The sequence below is a fragment of the Harpegnathos saltator genome, unplaced genomic scaffold (genome assembly GCF_003227715.2).
Source record: "Harpegnathos saltator strain DR-91 unplaced genomic scaffold, Hsal_v8.6 scaffold414, whole genome shotgun sequence".
Classification (NCBI taxonomy): domain Eukaryota; kingdom Metazoa; phylum Arthropoda; class Insecta; order Hymenoptera; family Formicidae; genus Harpegnathos; species Harpegnathos saltator.
In genome coordinates, this window is record NW_020230222.1 from 763,013 (window position 1) to 781,796 (window position 18,784).

The window sequence follows — 18,784 nt, forward strand, 5'->3', positions numbered from 1 at the left end:
TAGTAAACTGCGGTAGAGAAAGAATGTTTGGTCGGGATGAGTGGAGAATATTCGCTACGATTTTTTTTTTTATTGACATTGAATGTCTAAATAGGAGCTCTTGAAAGAGCTGAAGAAAAAAAATGACAACAAGAAGCGGAGACAACAGTTGTGTGCTCTCGAAAATATTCTTTTACGAATGGACATTTAAATTTAGATCCCGTAACGAGAGTAAACAGACTTGAAAGAAGCGCTGACCGAAAACAAAAAGGGTCGCTGTCTAAGAAGCGATATGACGTTGAATATTCTGCACAAGACCGGTATACTCACACAGTTGAGAATTATTCAGAATGTTTGATTGAGAACATGATGAATTAGAGATCCGCGTTCATGGACCGTTATCCATCTCTGTCTGGATCAATATCTCTTGTATACAACAACGCAATAAATAATTAGACAGACAGAGATTGATGAGAGTAATTGCAGATTCATAAAGTCATGATTACTAGTCGGATGATGACGGATTGTGAATGCCGAGCGCGAAATTCCGGCTTCTTATTCCCGGAAAATTCGTCAAACGTCCGCTCTCGTTATCGGAGACCTCCCGCATAATAAATGATTCCACATACTTGGAAACGTGACGTATTGCTGCCGGCGTCCTGCTTCCCGGCTGCTGGAGTCCTCCAGATTTCACTCGCTCACGCTTCTAATGTCGATACTCGCGATTCGACTGTGTGGTTAATCAACGCGATGCCGACGCGATGCCGATTGAGTATCTCGAGGACCGACGAGATACATTTCTTTCAATTACACGAGACGGAAGTGACGAGCGCGTCGCGCACGGCTGCTGTTGATAGAATGAAGTCGAAAACACGAATTGCGCGAGTATTATAATACAAAGGACAAAAAGTGTCGTCGCTCGCGAGCCGATCAACACAATCGGCGCGATGTAAATATTGCTGGCCTCAACGGCGGTTGAAGCAAGAGAGACTTGCCTTTGGGCGTCTCTTCTTTTCTCGAAGATTCCGAAACGACAAAGGGAATGCTAGGAGGCCTTTCAACTGTACGCGACATTGATGCACTCTATTTATTGATTACTGAAAATAAATAAAATTACTCTGTCGAAGTATCGGACATTTATTAGCTTTATGTTAATTAAAGAGGAATGTGTACGATTAGAAAATGTGTTAGCAACTAATTGTACAGAGTGTCAAAGTTGTTGTGACGCCGTTTTCGGAGAATAATTAAAGGTCATGGTTAAGCGTTAAAGAGTGGAATTTCATTCCATGCGAATTTTGTCTCGTTCTTATTAAATGTTAGATTATCCGCTGCGGACAATAACTCTTCTACTTTTCATCTAATATTCAATGATGATAAATAACATTTAATTGCGTTCGTTTGACTTTTTTGTTTCGAAAATAAAAAAATATATACTAGGGTGAGATTTCACCCATGACAACATCAACGTGATTTTCTTTGATGCTTTTTTTTAAAAGTTCAGATATTTCGTCGACTCACGGGATATTTATAATCGGAGTCGTTAATTAACGCGTGCTCCTTCGAGCGGATCGAATGCTCACCGACGGCCACTGTCAGTGCCACAAGCGAATGTCCGGAGCGGACGGGATGCTGAATTGAGAAGCAGGACGAAGGGAAACGATACATCATGCGTCTCCAGATGTGTTAAATTGTTTATTATATAGAAGACTTTGATACGGCAACATTCGAAGATTTAATATTTAATACGTACTTTTATTTTTCCTGCTTCTCCCCTCCCCCCCCCCCCGCTCTTTTTAGACTACCGGACATAGTCTGGTATAGAGATGGCAATTGTAGTTGCAGCACGGACATAAACCTCTTGAAAATGGATGTAGCACAAAACTTTCACCACATGCAGATTTTACCACCGAGACCTGAAAGTGAATGTACCATCGTAGTTCTCCTCTCAAAATGGATGCAGATGGCGTCCTTTCCCAATGCGGAAAGTCGGTGTCCCAGAAAATGTCGTGTTGGCCGCTCTCAGGTTTCTCTCTGCACCTAAAGCCAGCGGCACACGGTGCTTGTTTTCATGCTGGATTGCTTGCTGGATGAAAATATTGCGTTGTGATTGGTACATTTCCGAAGATGGATGGAAATGCACCAATCAGAACGCAGTATTTTCATCCAGCAAGCAATCCAGCACGAAAACAAGCACCGTGTGCCGCTGGCTTTATAAACAACAAGCGGAGAATGGCGTATGGGTACACCCTTCTACCTAAAGCCAGATACCGAACTGAACTGAATAAACAACAAGCTATTGTTTAGGGAATATTCGAAACGGAAAAACATTGCACGATAATCGTTTGTGTAAAGTGAAAATAATCGATGTTAAACTAATCGAAGTGATATCGCCTATCCGTACTGATCCACACTTCAAGTGGACAAATACAAAAAGTGTGTTCTGTTCATTCGGAAACGTGAATAAAATATTCCATACTAAGTATATTTGTGATTTTTAAATTCATACAACGGATGTTACTAGTTTATGTGCCAAATTTTTACATAGCCAATGTTCTACATATTCTCAATTTTTGCACACGGTAATGTAATGCTGAAAACTAACCTAATATAACAATCTTAAGCATTGGGTGTTTTTATACTGTATAAAACATGAATCTCCTACCGAAAACACATGAAGAATTCAGTCATGCAGAGTACTGGAACACGTTTTTCAAAAAACGTGGTAAAAAAGCCTTTGAATGGTATAGAAGTTGTTCTGGTATTGTTATCAGTTTTAAGACAACTTTTAGAATTGTTACAACATATTGCTAATTATTTCGTATTGGACGTAGGTATGGTGAATACCCAGAACTGTGTGAGATACTTTTAAAATATATCAAAATCAAGGATGACATTTTAATTGTTGGTTGTGGAAATTCTACACTGAGTATGTCACTGTATGATGTTGGTTATAGGTATGTAATTTTTTTCATCTTTTGCTATGCTTACATTGACAATTGGAATTAATTACAAAGACAATCGGTAGGCAATTACCAATAACAATATTATTTCTAATCAATAAACAGTAAAATTACCTCTTCAGAAATATCATCAATATTGATATATCACATATTGTCATTAAACAAATGCAAGACATAAATAATGGAGCAAGACCAGACTTGGTATATGAACACATGGATGCTACGCAAATGTCATATCCTAATGAAAAATTTAGTGTAGTTCTGGACAAGGGTACATTAGATGCTTTAATGCCAGACAGCAAAGAGGCCACAGTATCAACAGTGGATAGATATTTTAAGGTAAAGATGCTATTTATTATGCAAATGACTGCTTTATTTGGTCAATTCTAATAACTGGCAAAATATGTTTTAGGAAATCACACGAGTGTTACGCAATGGTGGCAGATATATCTGCATATCGTTGCTCCAGGAGCACATTCTTCGAAAGCTCTTGTCTTATTTTCCCACTTCAGGTTTCATGTTTCGTATATCACGATGCCATGAGGCAGAATCGAAGGCACGAATGGAGGAAGGCAGTTCGGTTCCAGTTTTTGTGGTTATCGCTACAAAATTCACTAAATTATTACAGACTGTATGTCTTTTGAGAAAACCTCTAGAACCTTTATGTTACTTAGATAATTGACCAGGTAAGCAAGTTTGTGCAACTTATTTTTGTAGATTGTAATTCCGATAGGTTCTCGAGGTAGCGTTGGTCGACGGCCCGCCTGAAAGATTGTCTTCTATGGACAACATGATCTCAGCCATATTGTCTGCGCAACAGTCCGTGCTCATTTGCAACAGTCTTCATAAAAGAAGCGTCGCTGATGTTGGCGAGATATCGTTGGACTTGCATCGGCCGGGAGACAAGTATCCACGTTATACTGTCTATGTTCTTGATCAACCACGCGCACGTGGAGCGAAAACATACGGAGCTTTCTTAGTCCCACAGGGAAAGTACATACAACAACTCTTTCATTCACTCACTGTGGCTGAATTTGATTTAATCGAGCTATGAATCACAGAGATGCATGTTCCTTTTCGGTTCTCCAGAGAGACGGACTGGTTATTCAGTACGAAGGAAGGACGACAGCAGGTTTTGAAGAGCGCGCAGCGAGACAGGCTCGCGATCGTCACCTTACGCAGAGAGCACAAATTCGAGAAATGGGATGCTTTGAAAGCTGAGTTGGAGGATTGCGTCCGCAATCTAGCACCGGCCGGTTTATGCGGCAAGACCAATATTCCCTTTCTCTCCTTGGGATCCGATGTTGGAGATGGAACTACTTGTTATGAGGGAAAGAGCGACATCAGTGGGCCATTCGTAGTTGAAGAGGTGAAGAAAGACGGTCACGAGTTCAGGCGGCTTCTGTTCTTAAATAATCCGTACGTCATTCAGAGTGAGGCTAGGTTGAAGCAAGGTGCGCATCGGTACATGAGGAGTTTGATGGACGATTGCAATTGATATTGGGATTTTTTTGTTTTTACAGCGAAATCCAGACGTGGCAAGATGAAAAAGGTCGCTGATCCTGGATTTTTAGCTTGCGAACATCACATTCACATGAGCGTTGGTGTGAACGCAGTGATAGATACCAAAGAGCCGGAAGAGATTATGATTATAGGGCTCGGGGGTGGCGGGCTCTGCATGTTCTTGCATCAATGTTTTCCCAAGGTATATATATCATCATCGTAACATTTTGTCTTGGATCCAATGCTACCACGAACATGCACGATCAATAGAGAGTTTGTTTTCTCTGTTTTAGCTGAGAATTACTGCAGTTGAAATCGACAATGCGATGCTGAAAGTGGCCACCGAGTACTTCAATCTCGTTCTCGACGATAGGATGAAAGTGGAGATCGCGGATGGGATCCGGTTTATCAAAGATGCCGCGACACACGAGAAAAAATACAAGGCTATACTCTTCGATATCGATAGCAAAGATACCACTGTTGGAATGAGTTGTCCGCCCAAGCAGTTTCTCGAGATGTCAGTGCTGAAAGCGGTCGCGATGTGTTTGACGAGAAACGGCATTTTTATCTTGAACCTGGTCAGCAGGGACAAGAGCTTGAAACAGAAAGCGAAGGACGATCTGAAGTCGGTGTTTCAGTCGATTGCATGTTACGCCATTCAGGACAAAGTAAATGAGATCGTCATATGTTCCATGGAGAAGAGTGATCCAAAAGAATGGGCGAATAGACTGAAAGTCGCCATTACCGACTTAAGCAAACAAGCAACTGCGAGAAAATTGTCCTCTTTCAGAGAAGCCTTCGACGTCTCCGCATTTTTGGAAAGTCTGTCTGCGGAGTCCTGATCGTTCTGTATAAATGCCGTAATAAATAATGAAAATTACAAACGTAATGTTTTATATGCCTTGACACATACTTTATTAATGTGCTATAGCGACTCATTGGTTAATGAGAGAATTTTTCAGTCGAGTTCAGTCTCGTATGGAATATTTGAGATTAAAGCGAAGAAGATAAAATCAGTCACGCGTACAGATGGGTTAAGAAGAAAAACCATAGAAATCGTACATAGTATATATTATACGAGGAGTCTTTTGGCAACTTTATTTTTTCATCAATTCATTATATACGCGCAACGTGCATTACTTTTTATATATTTACAGACGTACAATTTAATTACAAGCGATGATTAAAATCCAGACGCATGAGTAACAATCGTTACAATAATTGACTAAACACTCAACAATAGGCGCAAACGATCTTAAATATATTCTCTTTTACTAAGCACGCATATATACACACAAACACACACGCACGCATACTCTCTCCTCTCCTCGTTTTCTCTTACACTCATTCTAATATAAAATTTCAATGATCATCCGGAGATACTCTCTTTCGAATATTCATCCGGATATACTGTAAATTTACTGTACTGTAAATTTGTATCGAAAGTATAAGGGGAACTCTTTTACAACAAAAAAGAAATAAATATTTATAAACGTTCAAGTACAAAATTAACAATTTTCATTCTATAACACCGATACATACAACATGCGCGCTTAATAAGTTAACGTTGACGACGTAAACAAGTGAAGTCGACCTGCGGGCGAGAGAATAAATTTTCTCTATCTAATATCATTTGTATCAAGATCTTACTTTTTCACGGGATCAAAATGTACATACGAGTGACGATATCGAATGATATATACATATATGGTATAGTGCAAATAAAACATACGTTATAAAATATAACTCATGCATACAACCTTGAATATGTGCATATTCAAAATGCTTGTCCGATATTCGTAAATACATTTTGCTCAACACTGACTAACATTCTAATGCTCACGATGGCAACGATTTGTAACGATACGACTACGTTTCTTTTCGTTCTGATATACGGAAAATGTAGGAAAATCAGAGAAAATGAAGATCATTAATAAATACGTGTGCTTATTCAATGAAAATACTTGCTAAAATAAAAAGAGTTTTACTTTATCAGATGTTGTTGCAGTTCTCTTGCGACAACGATGCCAATTTGTCAACAACGCGAAATAATATGTTTTATGTATACATATGCGATTGTAGGGATATCATCGTATCGCGATGCTAATTATCACTTCACTTCCTCTCTGTAACATATTTACACATTTATCTGTACACGTCTATTTAAAGGATATTCGTTCGAACATACGTGATATTTAGCTTCTAATTATCCGTAACATCCTAAAACGTCACATATTCACCTCGAATTGTTTTCTAAAGGAAATTAATGCGTTATGATACAAATGACATGTGCCTTGCGGTTACAGACTAGCAAAATAGTTGCATGAAAATAACGTAGCTCGTTTACCTCGATTGTTTTACGACTTATATCGTAGTGATTCGAACTCTTAAAAGAATTCCCTTCGCAGATACGAACGCGCGACACTTTATCATACATTTTCTCTTAGGACTCTATCAGATCAACAATGTTATTGATTTTAGCGTAAGGGTAAACATGTACCACGTAATACTTTAGATCTCAAACGTGTCTTCTTAAATATCACTTTAATAAATATACTCTGTTAATAAACGTAATATCAAGTCATAACAGAATGTTATTTATATAACTAAAATGCGACACATATACTTTTACATTAGATTACGCGAACGGACAAATACATTGTTATTAAAGATATGAGCAATAATTTGGCAAACGAGCTTCGCATTTTCGTTAATTATGATTCGCATCGCTCCATAAAAGCTATACAAAAATTACTGCGCTACGCTCATGACAATGGCAATGACGATTTCACTCACGAGAATGATAGTTCTGATAAAATTGCTAGAGTGTATTTCATCACATTGCGTATAAATAATTGCTAATTTAACGATATGCGCGTTTAACAATTACTTAAAACCTAGAAAATATATCCACGGAAAGCTCGAAAAAAGCTCGAGCTTTATCCAAGCATATATGATATACACCATGCGCATACATCATCAGCTATTTTATATATATATATATATATAGTCTTTAAATGCACGTTAAGTAATAGGACACGTTTTCTATTAAAGTTTAAGTCATTCTGAATGTTTGCTCCTCCTTTTCATTCTCTACTTTTTCGTCCGTTCTGCATTCCTCTTCTCTTCTTCTTCAAAATTTCCCACACACCATTTCCGTCTCACTGCACTTAGTATATTTCAGGAGGGTTTATCACAGCGCATTCTTTTATCAAATACAAAATGCTGGCACGATCGTTGTTAATATTCGGAATATCTTCGCGGCAAATGTTCTCAACAAAGTTGTTACATCGAGAATAACGAGAAAGGAAATATTTCGGTTTATAGCGGTAATAACAAATTTACGCCGAGAAAGAACAACAACGTTACGTATAACGTTACTACGATCACATTTGCTTCACGAAGAAAAAAGGAAAACTAAGAAGGATATATCTAAACATTTCATCAAAACAATACATGACGTAAAAGAATGTTGTCTCTTTTATAGTAACAATACATTTCTGTTGTAAAAGAAAGTTACTAGGCGCACTTAAAAATAATTTTCTTTTGCAGCCAAATTGGAACCGCGACAAGTTAATTAACGTTTCGTATTGTACGTTAAAAAGAGCGAGCAATTAATTTATTAGGCATGTTAAATTGATATAATTTTTGTTGCCGAGCTCTTCTGATTTCTTTTCTAAATATGGACTTAGATCTAAGTTATACTTCATAAAGCATAATGTTTGCACACTTCATAAACTGGGGAGTTAACATAAAGACAGGCAAGATACGAATCAAGATGGGAAACCAAACATTACACACAAGCGCAAGTACATACAGATTAAGTATGTAAAGCGCTCTTCATTTATATCTCGATGTGTAGCGTGTTCGTTATGAAGTACCATGCCAACACTCCGAATATTGGAAACCGAAGTAATAACTTTGAGTTCGAAGTAATAACTTTGAGTTCGAAGGAACGACTCTTCGCACATAGGAAATCGGGATTTAATCCTTTCACTCTTCCCATTCTCGGAGAACGGGAGGAGGGGACTTCTCGCGTGACCGATTCCTTCGTGATACGTAATTTGCGACAATCAAGTGGGACTAGTTGATCAAACGTTTCCCCTACAACCCTTGCATCGTAATTATTGCCACGATATAAAGACCGGAAGAACGCCTAATGGACTGACCGCTAACTAACGAAGGAATCGGAGCGCTCTGTAGGTTCGCTTCACAGATTTTCACACTCATGCACGCTGACGACGATGAAATGAAGTCGCTAATGGAGCCTCGAATAGATCGTACTTGGACATACAGTGTAATGGATGTGACTACAACAGCTACTACCGATGCTCCAACATTTTACTCGCGACGTCTCACTCACTCATTCTCTCTCTCTCTCCCTCTCTTTCTCTTTGGCGATGGTGTAACAGGTAAAAATTAGTTAATCCGGATGATCTGACGAAAACGTAGAAACGTTCTTTTAGACCATTGTAGTCACTGCCGTTGCGTCCACCGATCAAGACCGATCTCTCTCGTAATTAAATATATAGATACATCCTACATGACTCTAATCTACGTTTTTATAAATAATCTTTCACTCTCGCTCCTCTCGCAACGGTGGGATACTCTCGTAAACGATCACCGCAATTTCACGCTTATGATTAACGCACTCTCCGTAGCAAAATCCGCATTCCGTGCGTACGCCGAATTGATATCTTTGTTGCTAACAAGTGAAACGTAGTTATGTGATACGGGGACGCATTTAATCATACAGGCATCATTGTCGCACACGCCGTTATAGTCTCCGCAGTCTTCTCGTTTGCATTCACTATCGTGTCGTCCTTCCCATTACCAAGGACCTCTCTACCTCTCTGTTTCTACTCATGGAACTCTGTGTGTGATGTGTGTAGGTATGTGTAAATAAACATCTACAGATCTGCACGATGCTATCGGGATATATTGAGAAATGAACACTGGGAAGAGAGAGGAACATATCAGCTACGAGGCAAAAGATCGCGTGCGCGTTCCGTATATTCTAGTAAAATAAACACGACGGGACTGGTCTCTCGAGAGTTTGGAGGCCACACGAATTGTCTCCGTCATTATTTGCAACGTTTGGCAATTTTACGTACATTACTTTCGGTTGAGGATGCAGGAAAACGCAAGCGGATCTCAAGAGACACGCTTCTCCGCGATTCTCCAAGATTCGAGCCCCGTCCTCTCTTCATGTTATATGTAGCCTTCGACCTTATATAATCATAACTCGTCGTTTCACGAGAAAGTTTACGTCAGCTCCATTCGTCGGGAGCTTTGGATTCCACTGAGCGCGAGCATTCATGCGTCCGCTTACGCGTTTACTTACTCGACTGAGCTGATCTTTCCCTCCGGCTTGAGCTCCGCGCTTTGTGCTCGACCTTCTAACTTGGCGTTTCTCGCTCGAATCGATCGCCTCAGCTCAATGAGTAAAGCCTAATTGCGCAGTCTACATGGCGACCGATTCGATATGAATATCGGTGGTCCAGTTGAGCCTGTATTTCTGGCGGGTCTACTTCAATCAGAAAAACTTTCTCACCATTTTCCTTAGACCGGTACTCTTCTTCTCTTTTTTGCTGGACGTGCGTGTCGCGCTGCTGCTCCTCGACTCGTCGCTCTCCTCGATCAAGCCGTGCGCGGCGCTACCGTTCGCGCTGTCGTTGATCCGCGGCGACGGGCCCGTCGGTGTGGATGGGGCAGATATGTTGTTCGAATGTTCCGAGTCTTGGTTCCAATCCCAGCGTTCTCTGTTCGACAACAGTCTCCGTTTACTCCTCGTACCCAAGGCAGTCTTCATGAAGGAGGGCGAACTGAGCTTGGCGCTCTTGAGAATGCCGCCGGTCCTGAACGAGCTGTTCTTCGGCACGTCGATCCTTCGCTCGCTCGTGACCGAGCCTTCGAGGGACCGATCCACAGCCCCTGACGACGAGTTTGACTCGCTGAACTCGTCGCCATGGTGGCTGAGTTCGGAACTGCCGTTCCGGTTGGGCTCCATCCTAAGACGCATCGCAGGTTGCGCGGTTCGTTCTATTATACTCTCCATCTGATCGTCGAACCAGCTGCTGCTGGTCTCAGGCGCGGACTCTGGCCTCTTGCCAGACGCTTCCTGCGACTCCTTGGAGCGCGGAGGATCGATGGACGATGCTCTTCTCGACGGTAACGTCGTGCCGCCGGGCATAACGTTCAACACGCTCTTCTGGCGTGTCGCTTCTGGCCTCGTGTCGGCGTTCGCTGTTAGTCTAGCTCCGGCGGCGACTGCTTCCCTCTTGCGCTTCTTCTTGCGCTCTTTCTTCGTCTCATGGCATCGCTCGTCGATCATCAGCTCATGGTACGTGCTGTTGATGTGAGACGCGATCTCGCTAGATCGCCGTTTCTTCGTCTTCTTCGCCGCGTCGTGGGAACCGAAGTTCTCTGCGCTCTTCCGACGTGTGCCTTCCGTTTTCGCGTCCTTCGACTGGACCTTCTCGTCCTCGTCCAAGTCGCTTGTCCGGCGGCAGTAGGAGAGAAACAGAGTAATAACTACGACTTCGAACCATATCAACAAGGCGTGCTGGCCGACCGCCGATATCCGGCTCTGCCAGCTGTCCTGATCGTGGAGGAGAGTCTGGACCGACTTGGACAACACGGCGATTTCCTCCCGCAAAACGGCAATCTCCTCCACTCTCTTCGCCTCGCGTTCCTCACCCTTCCGAGACTCCTCGCTCATCGCGGACACCGCGCGCTCGAACGAGCGCTGCATCTCCTCGACTTGCTTCTTGTAACGACGACTCAATTCTTCCAGGTACTGTCCGCTGAGCGACATGTTTCTTTCCAGAGCCTGCGAGAGAGGATAATCAGCGTTACTAAAACATTGATTGCGAAAAATGAAAAGAACAACATCAACTCTTACAATCCACTGTGGCGGCGGCGTTTTTTATTAATCTACGTTTTCACATGTACGAACAAATTCTCGGTCGAGGACTGTGAGAGACGTGCCCCGAAAACCGCCCCTACACTGTAAGAGCTGATGATCAAAATTAACATTTTCCATTCTCTGGGGAAGAAAGAAGAATTACCTATGAAAATCTTTTACCTCAATTGAATTAAGATCTTCATCAAGAGAGCAAAGATTATTTTAAAAGATATTGCGCTTCGCGAGAATGCTCTCGGCAGGTGGAAACGCATATCTCGACGAGACATCGCTCACCTTGATTCTATTGGACAATCTGAGAAAGACAGACTCCTTTTGAGGGGCTGTGCTCGCCGTAGGCTGAGTCATCGACGACGCGCTGGACGCGCCGTTCTGCATATTAGCCGCGTCGCCTTCGAAATCCTTCAGGTCGGAAAACAGCGTATCCAGCGTGAGGTGATCCTGCGACGACAATTTCACTTCCTGCTCGCTCAGATCTTTCGGCTGTTTTCCGTCTTGCTCGCCATTCTCCGACCTCTCCGTTTTAACCTGCGCACCCATCTCGGCGCTGTCCGTGTCGGCCACGGGAATGTCGCCGGTCTCTTGACCATCAACGTTAATCGGCGGGATGTTGGTCACGGTTTGCGACACTATCTCGACGGAAGTACCGGTGATCGGCGGCAGGTCCTCGGCGATCTTCAAGGTCGGTGTAGGTAGATTCAATGACGGGGCGACGGTCGTCAATGCTTCCGCCTGCAACGTCTCTTCCGTGGGTTCTTTGCTAGGCTCGAGAATCGGCACGGAAGACTCCTTGCGCAGGTCCTCCTTGCTAAGCGTCTTCGTAGGCTTGATCTGCGAGGCCAAGCTCTCCGTGCTGATGGTGGACTCTATAGTCGTCATGCTGATGTTCTCCGTTTCCTCGTTGATGTCCTGCGCGGCGCGCCGTCGGTTATCTCTGGAAGGCGCCGTCTTGCACACGGCTGAGTTCGCGTCCAGAGTGCATGTGGCGGACACTTGATGATGCGAGATGCCCTCGTTGCTCTGATCGGTGTCCTTGGTGGACAGATGAATGTCCTCCTTGACGACGTCCTCGGAAGCGTTCGCCGAGATCTCGTAGCTCGTGTTCATCACCACTTTGCGCTCCTTCGTCGCCAGAACGTTGCACAACGCCACGATGTACTCCGGCTTGAAGACGGACGCTAAAAAGGATGTTTGAAGATCTTGCGCCAGGTCGAAATGCGTTGCGTCGTCGCGTTTCCCTCGATCGTCTCCTGCGAACTTTTCCTCTTGCTTCTGACAGAACGAGTCTATCTCTACACCGTGAAGGCCGCAGAGCTTGCCCCGCCTCAAAGTTCTGTTCACCAGGTCAATCTTCAGTAAACCGTCCAAATGGCGATCCCTGCAGCTGACCAGCTGGAAAACGCTGGCGAACTTCTGGTCAGTGCAGTTGCCGCAGAGGATCGTGTACCTGGGCGTCATACAACTCGTGTACGAATTGTCCAAGATGTTACCACCATCGATGCTATGCTGAATTTCCGTAATATTGTTTCCGCTGAGATCGCTGGATTTCACCAGGACCTCCGCAGCCTTCTTCACGATACTCAGCACGGCATCCCTCGCGCTACCGAAGAGATTCCTCGACGGATCGCCACCTTCGGTATCCAATGGCTCCTCCTCGTCGCTGTCGTCATCGTCGTCCTCGTTCGCGTTCGCTTCTTGCAGGATCTGATCCTCCGTCTCGGTTTCCAACACTTCGAACTCGCTGGTGCCGTAAGCCCGAAACAACGAGACGGGACAGAAGTGCTCGGAGCCGTAATGCGATTGCAGCTCGACCTTGATGAACTTGCCGAAGAAGTGAGGGTGCAGCGCGAAGCTCTGAACGTCCTTCACATCCTTAGCCGTGAACTGACCGACCGGACTCCAGTCTCTCGTGGGGAAGCGGTCGCTCACGTAAACGGAGAAGTCCTTCGGCGACGAGCTGAAGAGTTCGAAGTTCGCCAGTTCGATTTTCTTCGCCTGGATCGCTTCGCAGAGCTCCACCACGAACCAGACGCGCGACGTACATGCGTTCAGCATATACTCGTCCCTGGTGGACACTAGAACGTTTTTGGCACCGCGCGCCTCAGGATTCACCGCCACGATCTTGGCACCGCAGTCGGGCGAGGCGTAGTTTTTGGAACGTACCTTCATGCCGCTCACACCTCGCCCTGGGCCACCCGGTGTCTGCACGGAGGCGTTTGGATGAGCTGTAAAAAGTACGACGTTGGCTATTGTCAAGAAGAGATTTTCCGTAGAAGAAGACTCTTTCGCGAGCAATCCCACCTATTGTAACGATTCTAGAAACTATTTATCAGTAACTTTGTCAGCATGAAAAACAGCATTGTCGCTGGCGTGACATGTGTGCTAACTGACAATCAAACCGGACATTTGGACTTTAAATTAACAATCAAGTTGAATCTCCCGAGAATGCGGAGAGAACCGAGCCCGACTTGGAGTTGCGAAGAACATGCAAACGACAGGTCCTCCTCGAGGTCACAGAGGATTGGGCAAATATTTCCACAAGTATTCTAATGAGAACATGAGAAGACGCTCACTCTTCTTCTTCTCCGCCTCCTCGAGGCGCTTCTGCGCCCACTCGCTGAAGGACGGTATATCCTCGTGCGGATCGGTAGGGCCCGAGGAGACGAGGCCGTCCAATATGACGGCTGCGGTCTCGTCCCTGCTGCCGCCGACCAATTGCGCCCGGGCTGCCGTGTCGTTCAATTCCGGCGCCGTGGTGAAGGTGTCGTCAACCTTGGGCACCGGCTCTTCGAGTATCACATGGCCGATCTCATCGTCCTCCCTCAGCTCTACGTCGTTGGCGTTGATCTTCTGCTCGGCCCGGACGATCACCACGACTTCCGGCGGCTCGTCGGAGATCTTCTTCAGCAGCAGCACCTCGTCCTCGTGCTCGACCTCGGTGTCGTTCGGCCGTTCGGTGGTGTCCTCAACGGTCGGCGGCGGCGGGATCTGCGTCGTCGGCAACTGCTCCTTCAGCTCGGGCTGTCCGCTCAGCAAGGTCGAATTCTTCGCGGATGGGCTCGAAGACAACTCGCGGTTGATCTTCGGCTCAGCCAGGCTCTGCAGCTCCGCCGCCGCGGTGTCTACCAGCGTCAGCACCACCGCTTGCCCGGTCTCGGAGATTCTGTCAACAGAAAGAGAATTGTCGGCTCGTCGTAGCTCGACCGTGACGTCTCCTCGCGAGAAGTTTGCCGACGAGCTGGCGACAACACCTCGACTCGTTCCGTTTGGCAATCCTGTGGAACGAGTTGTATCGTAACTAGCTCGCGCGCTGCGCACAACAGCCTGCGACGGCACTGCAATGTAGTTCGTAGCGGTGTAGCGAAACGAAACGAAACAGGCGCTCCGGCGGCCTCCGAGTGCTTCGGATTTTTCAGGATCAACTACTGAACCGTAATGCAATGCGCGTGTATTTCATCAATAATATCTGATGTACACTGACGAGAGAGGATCGGATCAACATCGGGAGGAATCCCGACGCGCACGTATACGCTGGAGAATTCTCGGCTGCAGCCCCCTTCCCTCCACCCCTCTCGCCAAGTGCATCGAATACGCGAAATATGCAAACGCGGTAATAATTATTACTGCAAATACTAACGTGCTCGTCCGGAATATATCGCGTATCAGTTAACGAAGCGATATCTCGATCCAAATAATTAATGTCGATTAATATCAATAATTATCTTCATTGGGTTTCCCTATTCATCGAGTGGTACATCGGCACGCGTGAATACGCTTCGATCCAGCGCATAATCATCTTTCTCCCCGCTTTCAACCGAGAGAAGCATTCTCTCTTCAGCGAAGACCCTTCTTCGAAGACAAATTCGATCGAGACTTTGAAAGAGACTTCAATTTCGCGAGGACGCGTTTAAGCGTCACGGAAAGGAAGAAGAGAATTGATATTCGTCCAAGAGGCGAGCGCGCTAATTGTTGAGCGCGCGATCCTCCGGAGCTCCATGCCGAGTAATCTAACGCAGGTAGACAATCCTGTTACAGCGCTTTCGTCTCACCGGTGATAGAGGCATGTGGGGATGCACCATAAGGCGGCTAGCACTGTCAGGTAGAGGGCGGCCGCTTGGAAAAGATGCCTGGGCTGCCCGGCGGAATCGTCGACCCAGTGCAGAGGACATCCAGCGTTGTTCTTGACGATGCCTTTGGCCATGACCTTAGGCTGAAGCGCGCACGACGGTCACGACTTCGGCGTAGCCTTGCCTCGTCTCGTCGCGACTGCTCGTTGTTGTTCCCACTTGTTGTTCACCATTTTCCTGTCTGTCCAGCTTTGTGCAGTCGCGCGCGCGCGCGCGCGCGCGTAAAAGGCTCGTCACACGATCTCACTTGACGCGATGGTCTCTCACGGTAGAGGCAGAAACTCGGCGCATATCACGATCCGTTGCATTACGAGCCACCGTCGTCGTCGTCGATCTTTATCTCGCTGCAAAGCCGTAATCGAAGAACTGAGACACTTCGCGGGTGTGCGTCACACCTTGTCCTCGCGAGGATTGCGCAAGTGGCGTTCTGTCGTCTCTCGCGGCTAGCGACGTGTGAATTCTTGATCTTGCTTGGTCGCGTCGGGGACGGAATCTAAAATGCCGACGTCATGGAGGCCACGACGAAAGTGATTCTCTCTTTCTTTCTCGAATGTATTCCCGACAATTGGGACAAGTCAAGCGCGTCAAGCGGACCGACGCGACGAGAAAAGAGACACCTCGTTCCGGAATTCGCGGAAATTTTTCGCGAATGTCCTGGCAATTCCGGGATAAATAACCGCAGATACAGACAGGACCGAGCGGTAGACGTTAAAGCGCTACGACCGGTCCAGTGGTCGATCAAGTGCCGTGACAGCCGATTGACATCGCTCTTGCGCTGTCCTCGCTCGTAAAAAATGATGCCTCATGTATGCTTGAGCGTGTCGCGATCACGCCAAAGACCACGACCGTTTATTCCGGCATTACCTGTAGACGCGCGTTCAATTAAGAGGCATGAGCCGTGTGACATTTATTATCGATGCCTGTATATGTGTTTGGAATAGCTCTGCTGTGGGGATGCCGCTGACATGCATATTCAATGCTCGGAATTGGTTCGAGGACGTAGAGAGAGAGAGAGAGAGAGAGAGAGAGAGAGAGAGAGAGAGAGAGAGAGAGAGAGAGAGAGAGAGAGAGAGAGAGAGGGAGAGATCGCACGCGCGTCTCTCCTCTCTCCCTCTCACTGTTTCCTCTTTACCTCTTTCTCTCTCTGACATATCGAAGCATCGAAGCTAATCACTGTCAATGCTGACTTGTAACGTCCATCGAATCGAGAGAGTCGGTTCCTTCCCCCCCCCCTCTCTCTCTCTCTCTTTCACCTTCGAATTAATCTATTTTTAATTCTAGGGAAGCGGAAAGCTCTCGCGCGACGCGTTACGCGAACCGCGATATGTTAATTTATTATTTGCACTCGATATCAAGGGATTTATCGCTCTCCTCCTCATCGGCCTCCTCTCTCTCTCTCTCTCTCTCTCTCTCTCTCTCTCTCTCTCTCTCTCTCCCTCTCTCTCTCTCTCTCTCTTCCCCTTTTGCTCTCACGCGGCTCTAATGGAATAGCTCCAGCGGAAGATCTTTTTATCGCGACGCGATACAATGTATAAATCTCGCGATGATTTGACGGCTGCGATCGCCGTCGGCGGTATGTTCCCGCGCGGCGCGCTGAAAGTCGAGAGGTTCGCGCGAAATATTTGTCGCGAGCGCGAGAGGTACCGGCGAGCGAGATTACCGGTTCGACTAATGGCCCGCGCGTGTAACTAATTAGAAAGTACCGAGAGCGCACTCGCGTACGAGCGAAGGCGCGCTCCGATCCCGCTGGAAATTGGGACCGGCCGGTTCTCGCTCACGCTTCGATCTCTCGAAAAGCGTCGCGAGAGCTCGGGCTCTCGCCATATACATAATACATGTATATCGAGCGGGGCCGCTTACAAAGTGCATTGTGCAGCGGCGTATGAAGCGCACGACGACGGGAAAATCGACTTCCGCGCGCGCCGCTTCCGCTAAGAAGCGCGATTATATCTCTATTACGGCGACGACTGCGAGAACGGGCCGACTTATCGCGTGTGCATTTAATCGGAACGAATGGCGCATTGTGGACAAACCCCGCAGACGGAGGCGATGTCACCGTGAATGGCAAAAGCCTCATCGAGATCGTTTCACGGTCTAGCGAATATCGATCAATGAGCGAGCTGGCTCGCAAGAGCGTTGCTGAGCGCCGTTGCTGACGCACCGCGCGAGACGCTGTCAGTTCGGCTCAGGCTCAGCCCGGCCGGACAGCGATCAAACGAGTGTCGCGACTGACGAGCCCCGGGCCGAGCTAACGAGAAGCCGACGACGATGCTCGTCGTCGGCCACCGAAACAGCCGCGAGAGCCACGAGGAACATCGCGCGCTCGCAGTCGCGGCCGATAATGAAAGATGCGGAGATAGCCGCTCGCGCGGTGTACAAAATGTATTGCTTTCTATCAACGACCTGCTTTCGATAGCGACGGGCAAACGCGAGCAAGCGCGCCGACTCTCGATGTATTTCCCGCCGGGCGGGAAATAATAACGTCGACGAGGGTCCGGCAAATTATTATTCGTTCGTCATTCGCGGATAAGGCCGCGCGCGATGTTTTCTGGGGTAGTGGTCGCAGTTTAATTGAGAGGGCGGAGGAAAGTCTCGCGAATCGGATCGCGAGCTTCCTCATAAAGCTCGCGATCGAGATTGCTCGCGCGGTGACTTTGATAGTGAGGAATTTCAGATTACCGCGCGCGGATCTCGCCCGTGTCTCGCCGCTGTTAGCAGCCGCCGCGCCGTGGAGAAACGCGCGCATGCGGCCGCTTTTTCGCGCAAATGACTTTTCGCGATGTGGGCGGAGAGCTCGCGGCCGAATAACGAGTAACGATTGCGGGGCACGCGCCCGTGTTTGCGTGAGTGTAAATGAGCGTACGCGCAAAATTTATCAAACACACACGTCGGAGCGGCCCCGCAAATGCGAGCGCACCGCCAATATATGGCGTCGCTCGTTATTCGCGCGGACGGAACCTGTCCGTCGCACGGGCGACTGTAAAATTGAACAAATGGAGGCCTCACAGCGGCCGGCATTCGCCGGTTTATCGGTATTATAAGCCGCCTATTATCTCGCAGCGGCCGCTAATTCGGCAGAACTGCAAAGTGCACAGTCAGGCCGGCGATTGTCCGGGCGAACGGCGAACGGCGCGTTTACCGTCGCTACCGCCGCCGCCGCCGCCGCCGCCGCCTCTACACAAACGCGATTTACGTTTTTCGCGCCGGGCCGTCGCGATACGCTCGCAGTTGCGCGGGTTTCATTCATAAGTTACAATCATTTCACGTAGGCAGGCCAAATGGCGAGCGAC

At 46.8% G+C, this 18,784-nt stretch overlaps 2 protein-coding genes across 8 annotated transcripts in view; one reads left to right on the plus strand and one right to left on the minus strand.

Annotated features, from left to right (window-relative positions):
• The first annotated feature begins 2,226 nt into the window (after positions 1–2,226).
• On the plus strand, positions 2,227–5,326 carry LOC105185537 (methyltransferase-like protein 13). Of its 2 annotated transcripts, none has more exons than XM_011145125.3 (8): positions 2,227–2,737; positions 2,811–2,933; positions 3,062–3,278; positions 3,352–3,570; positions 3,673–3,932; positions 4,029–4,393; positions 4,463–4,644; positions 4,736–5,326. In XM_011145125.3, exons 2-8 carry the CDS (start codon positions 2,908–2,910, stop codon positions 5,282–5,284), a joined length of 1,818 nt encoding a protein of 605 aa, XP_011143427.1. In that variant the 5' UTR covers positions 2,227–2,737; positions 2,811–2,907; the 3' UTR covers positions 5,285–5,326. The 2 variants fall into 2 exon arrangements, with proteins under 2 accessions (XP_011143427.1, XP_011143426.1); XM_011145124.3 differs by having other exon boundaries at positions 2,629–2,720.
• Positions 5,327–9,463: 4,137 nt separating this feature from the next.
• LOC105185540 (SUN domain-containing ossification factor) overlaps positions 9,464–18,784 on the minus strand; it is a 45,067-nt gene continuing 35,746 nt past the window's right edge. For 3 of the 6 annotated variants that reach the window (XM_025301396.1, XM_025301397.1, XM_025301395.1), the window contains 4 exons: positions 15,417–15,987; positions 13,941–14,530; positions 11,644–13,592; positions 9,464–11,274 (listed from right to left, as the gene is read on the minus strand). In XM_025301396.1, coding sequence (XP_025157181.1) covers positions 9,979–11,274; positions 11,644–13,592; positions 13,941–14,530; positions 15,417–15,568 — 3,987 coding nt within the window. In that variant the 5' untranslated portion in view covers positions 15,569–15,987 and the 3' untranslated portion in view covers positions 9,464–9,978. Of the gene's footprint in view, positions 11,275–11,643; positions 13,593–13,940; positions 14,531–15,416; positions 16,509–18,784 lie in introns of those variants that run through there. The other 3 variants (XM_025301394.1, XM_011145128.3, XM_011145127.3) reach the window with 3 other exon arrangements.

Coding starts and splice junctions, on each gene's coding strand:
- LOC105185537 (XM_011145124.3), top strand. CDS start 2,629: ATGAATCTCCTACCGAAAACACATGAAGAATTCAGTCATGCAGAGTAC. Junction 2,721..2,810: donor GGTAAAAAAGCCTTTGAATG/GTATAGAAGTTG, acceptor TATTGGACGTAG/GTATGGTGAATACCCAGAAC. Junction 3,571..3,672: donor TCACTAAATTATTACAGACT/GTATGTCTTTTG, acceptor TAATTCCGATAG/GTTCTCGAGGTAGCGTTGGT.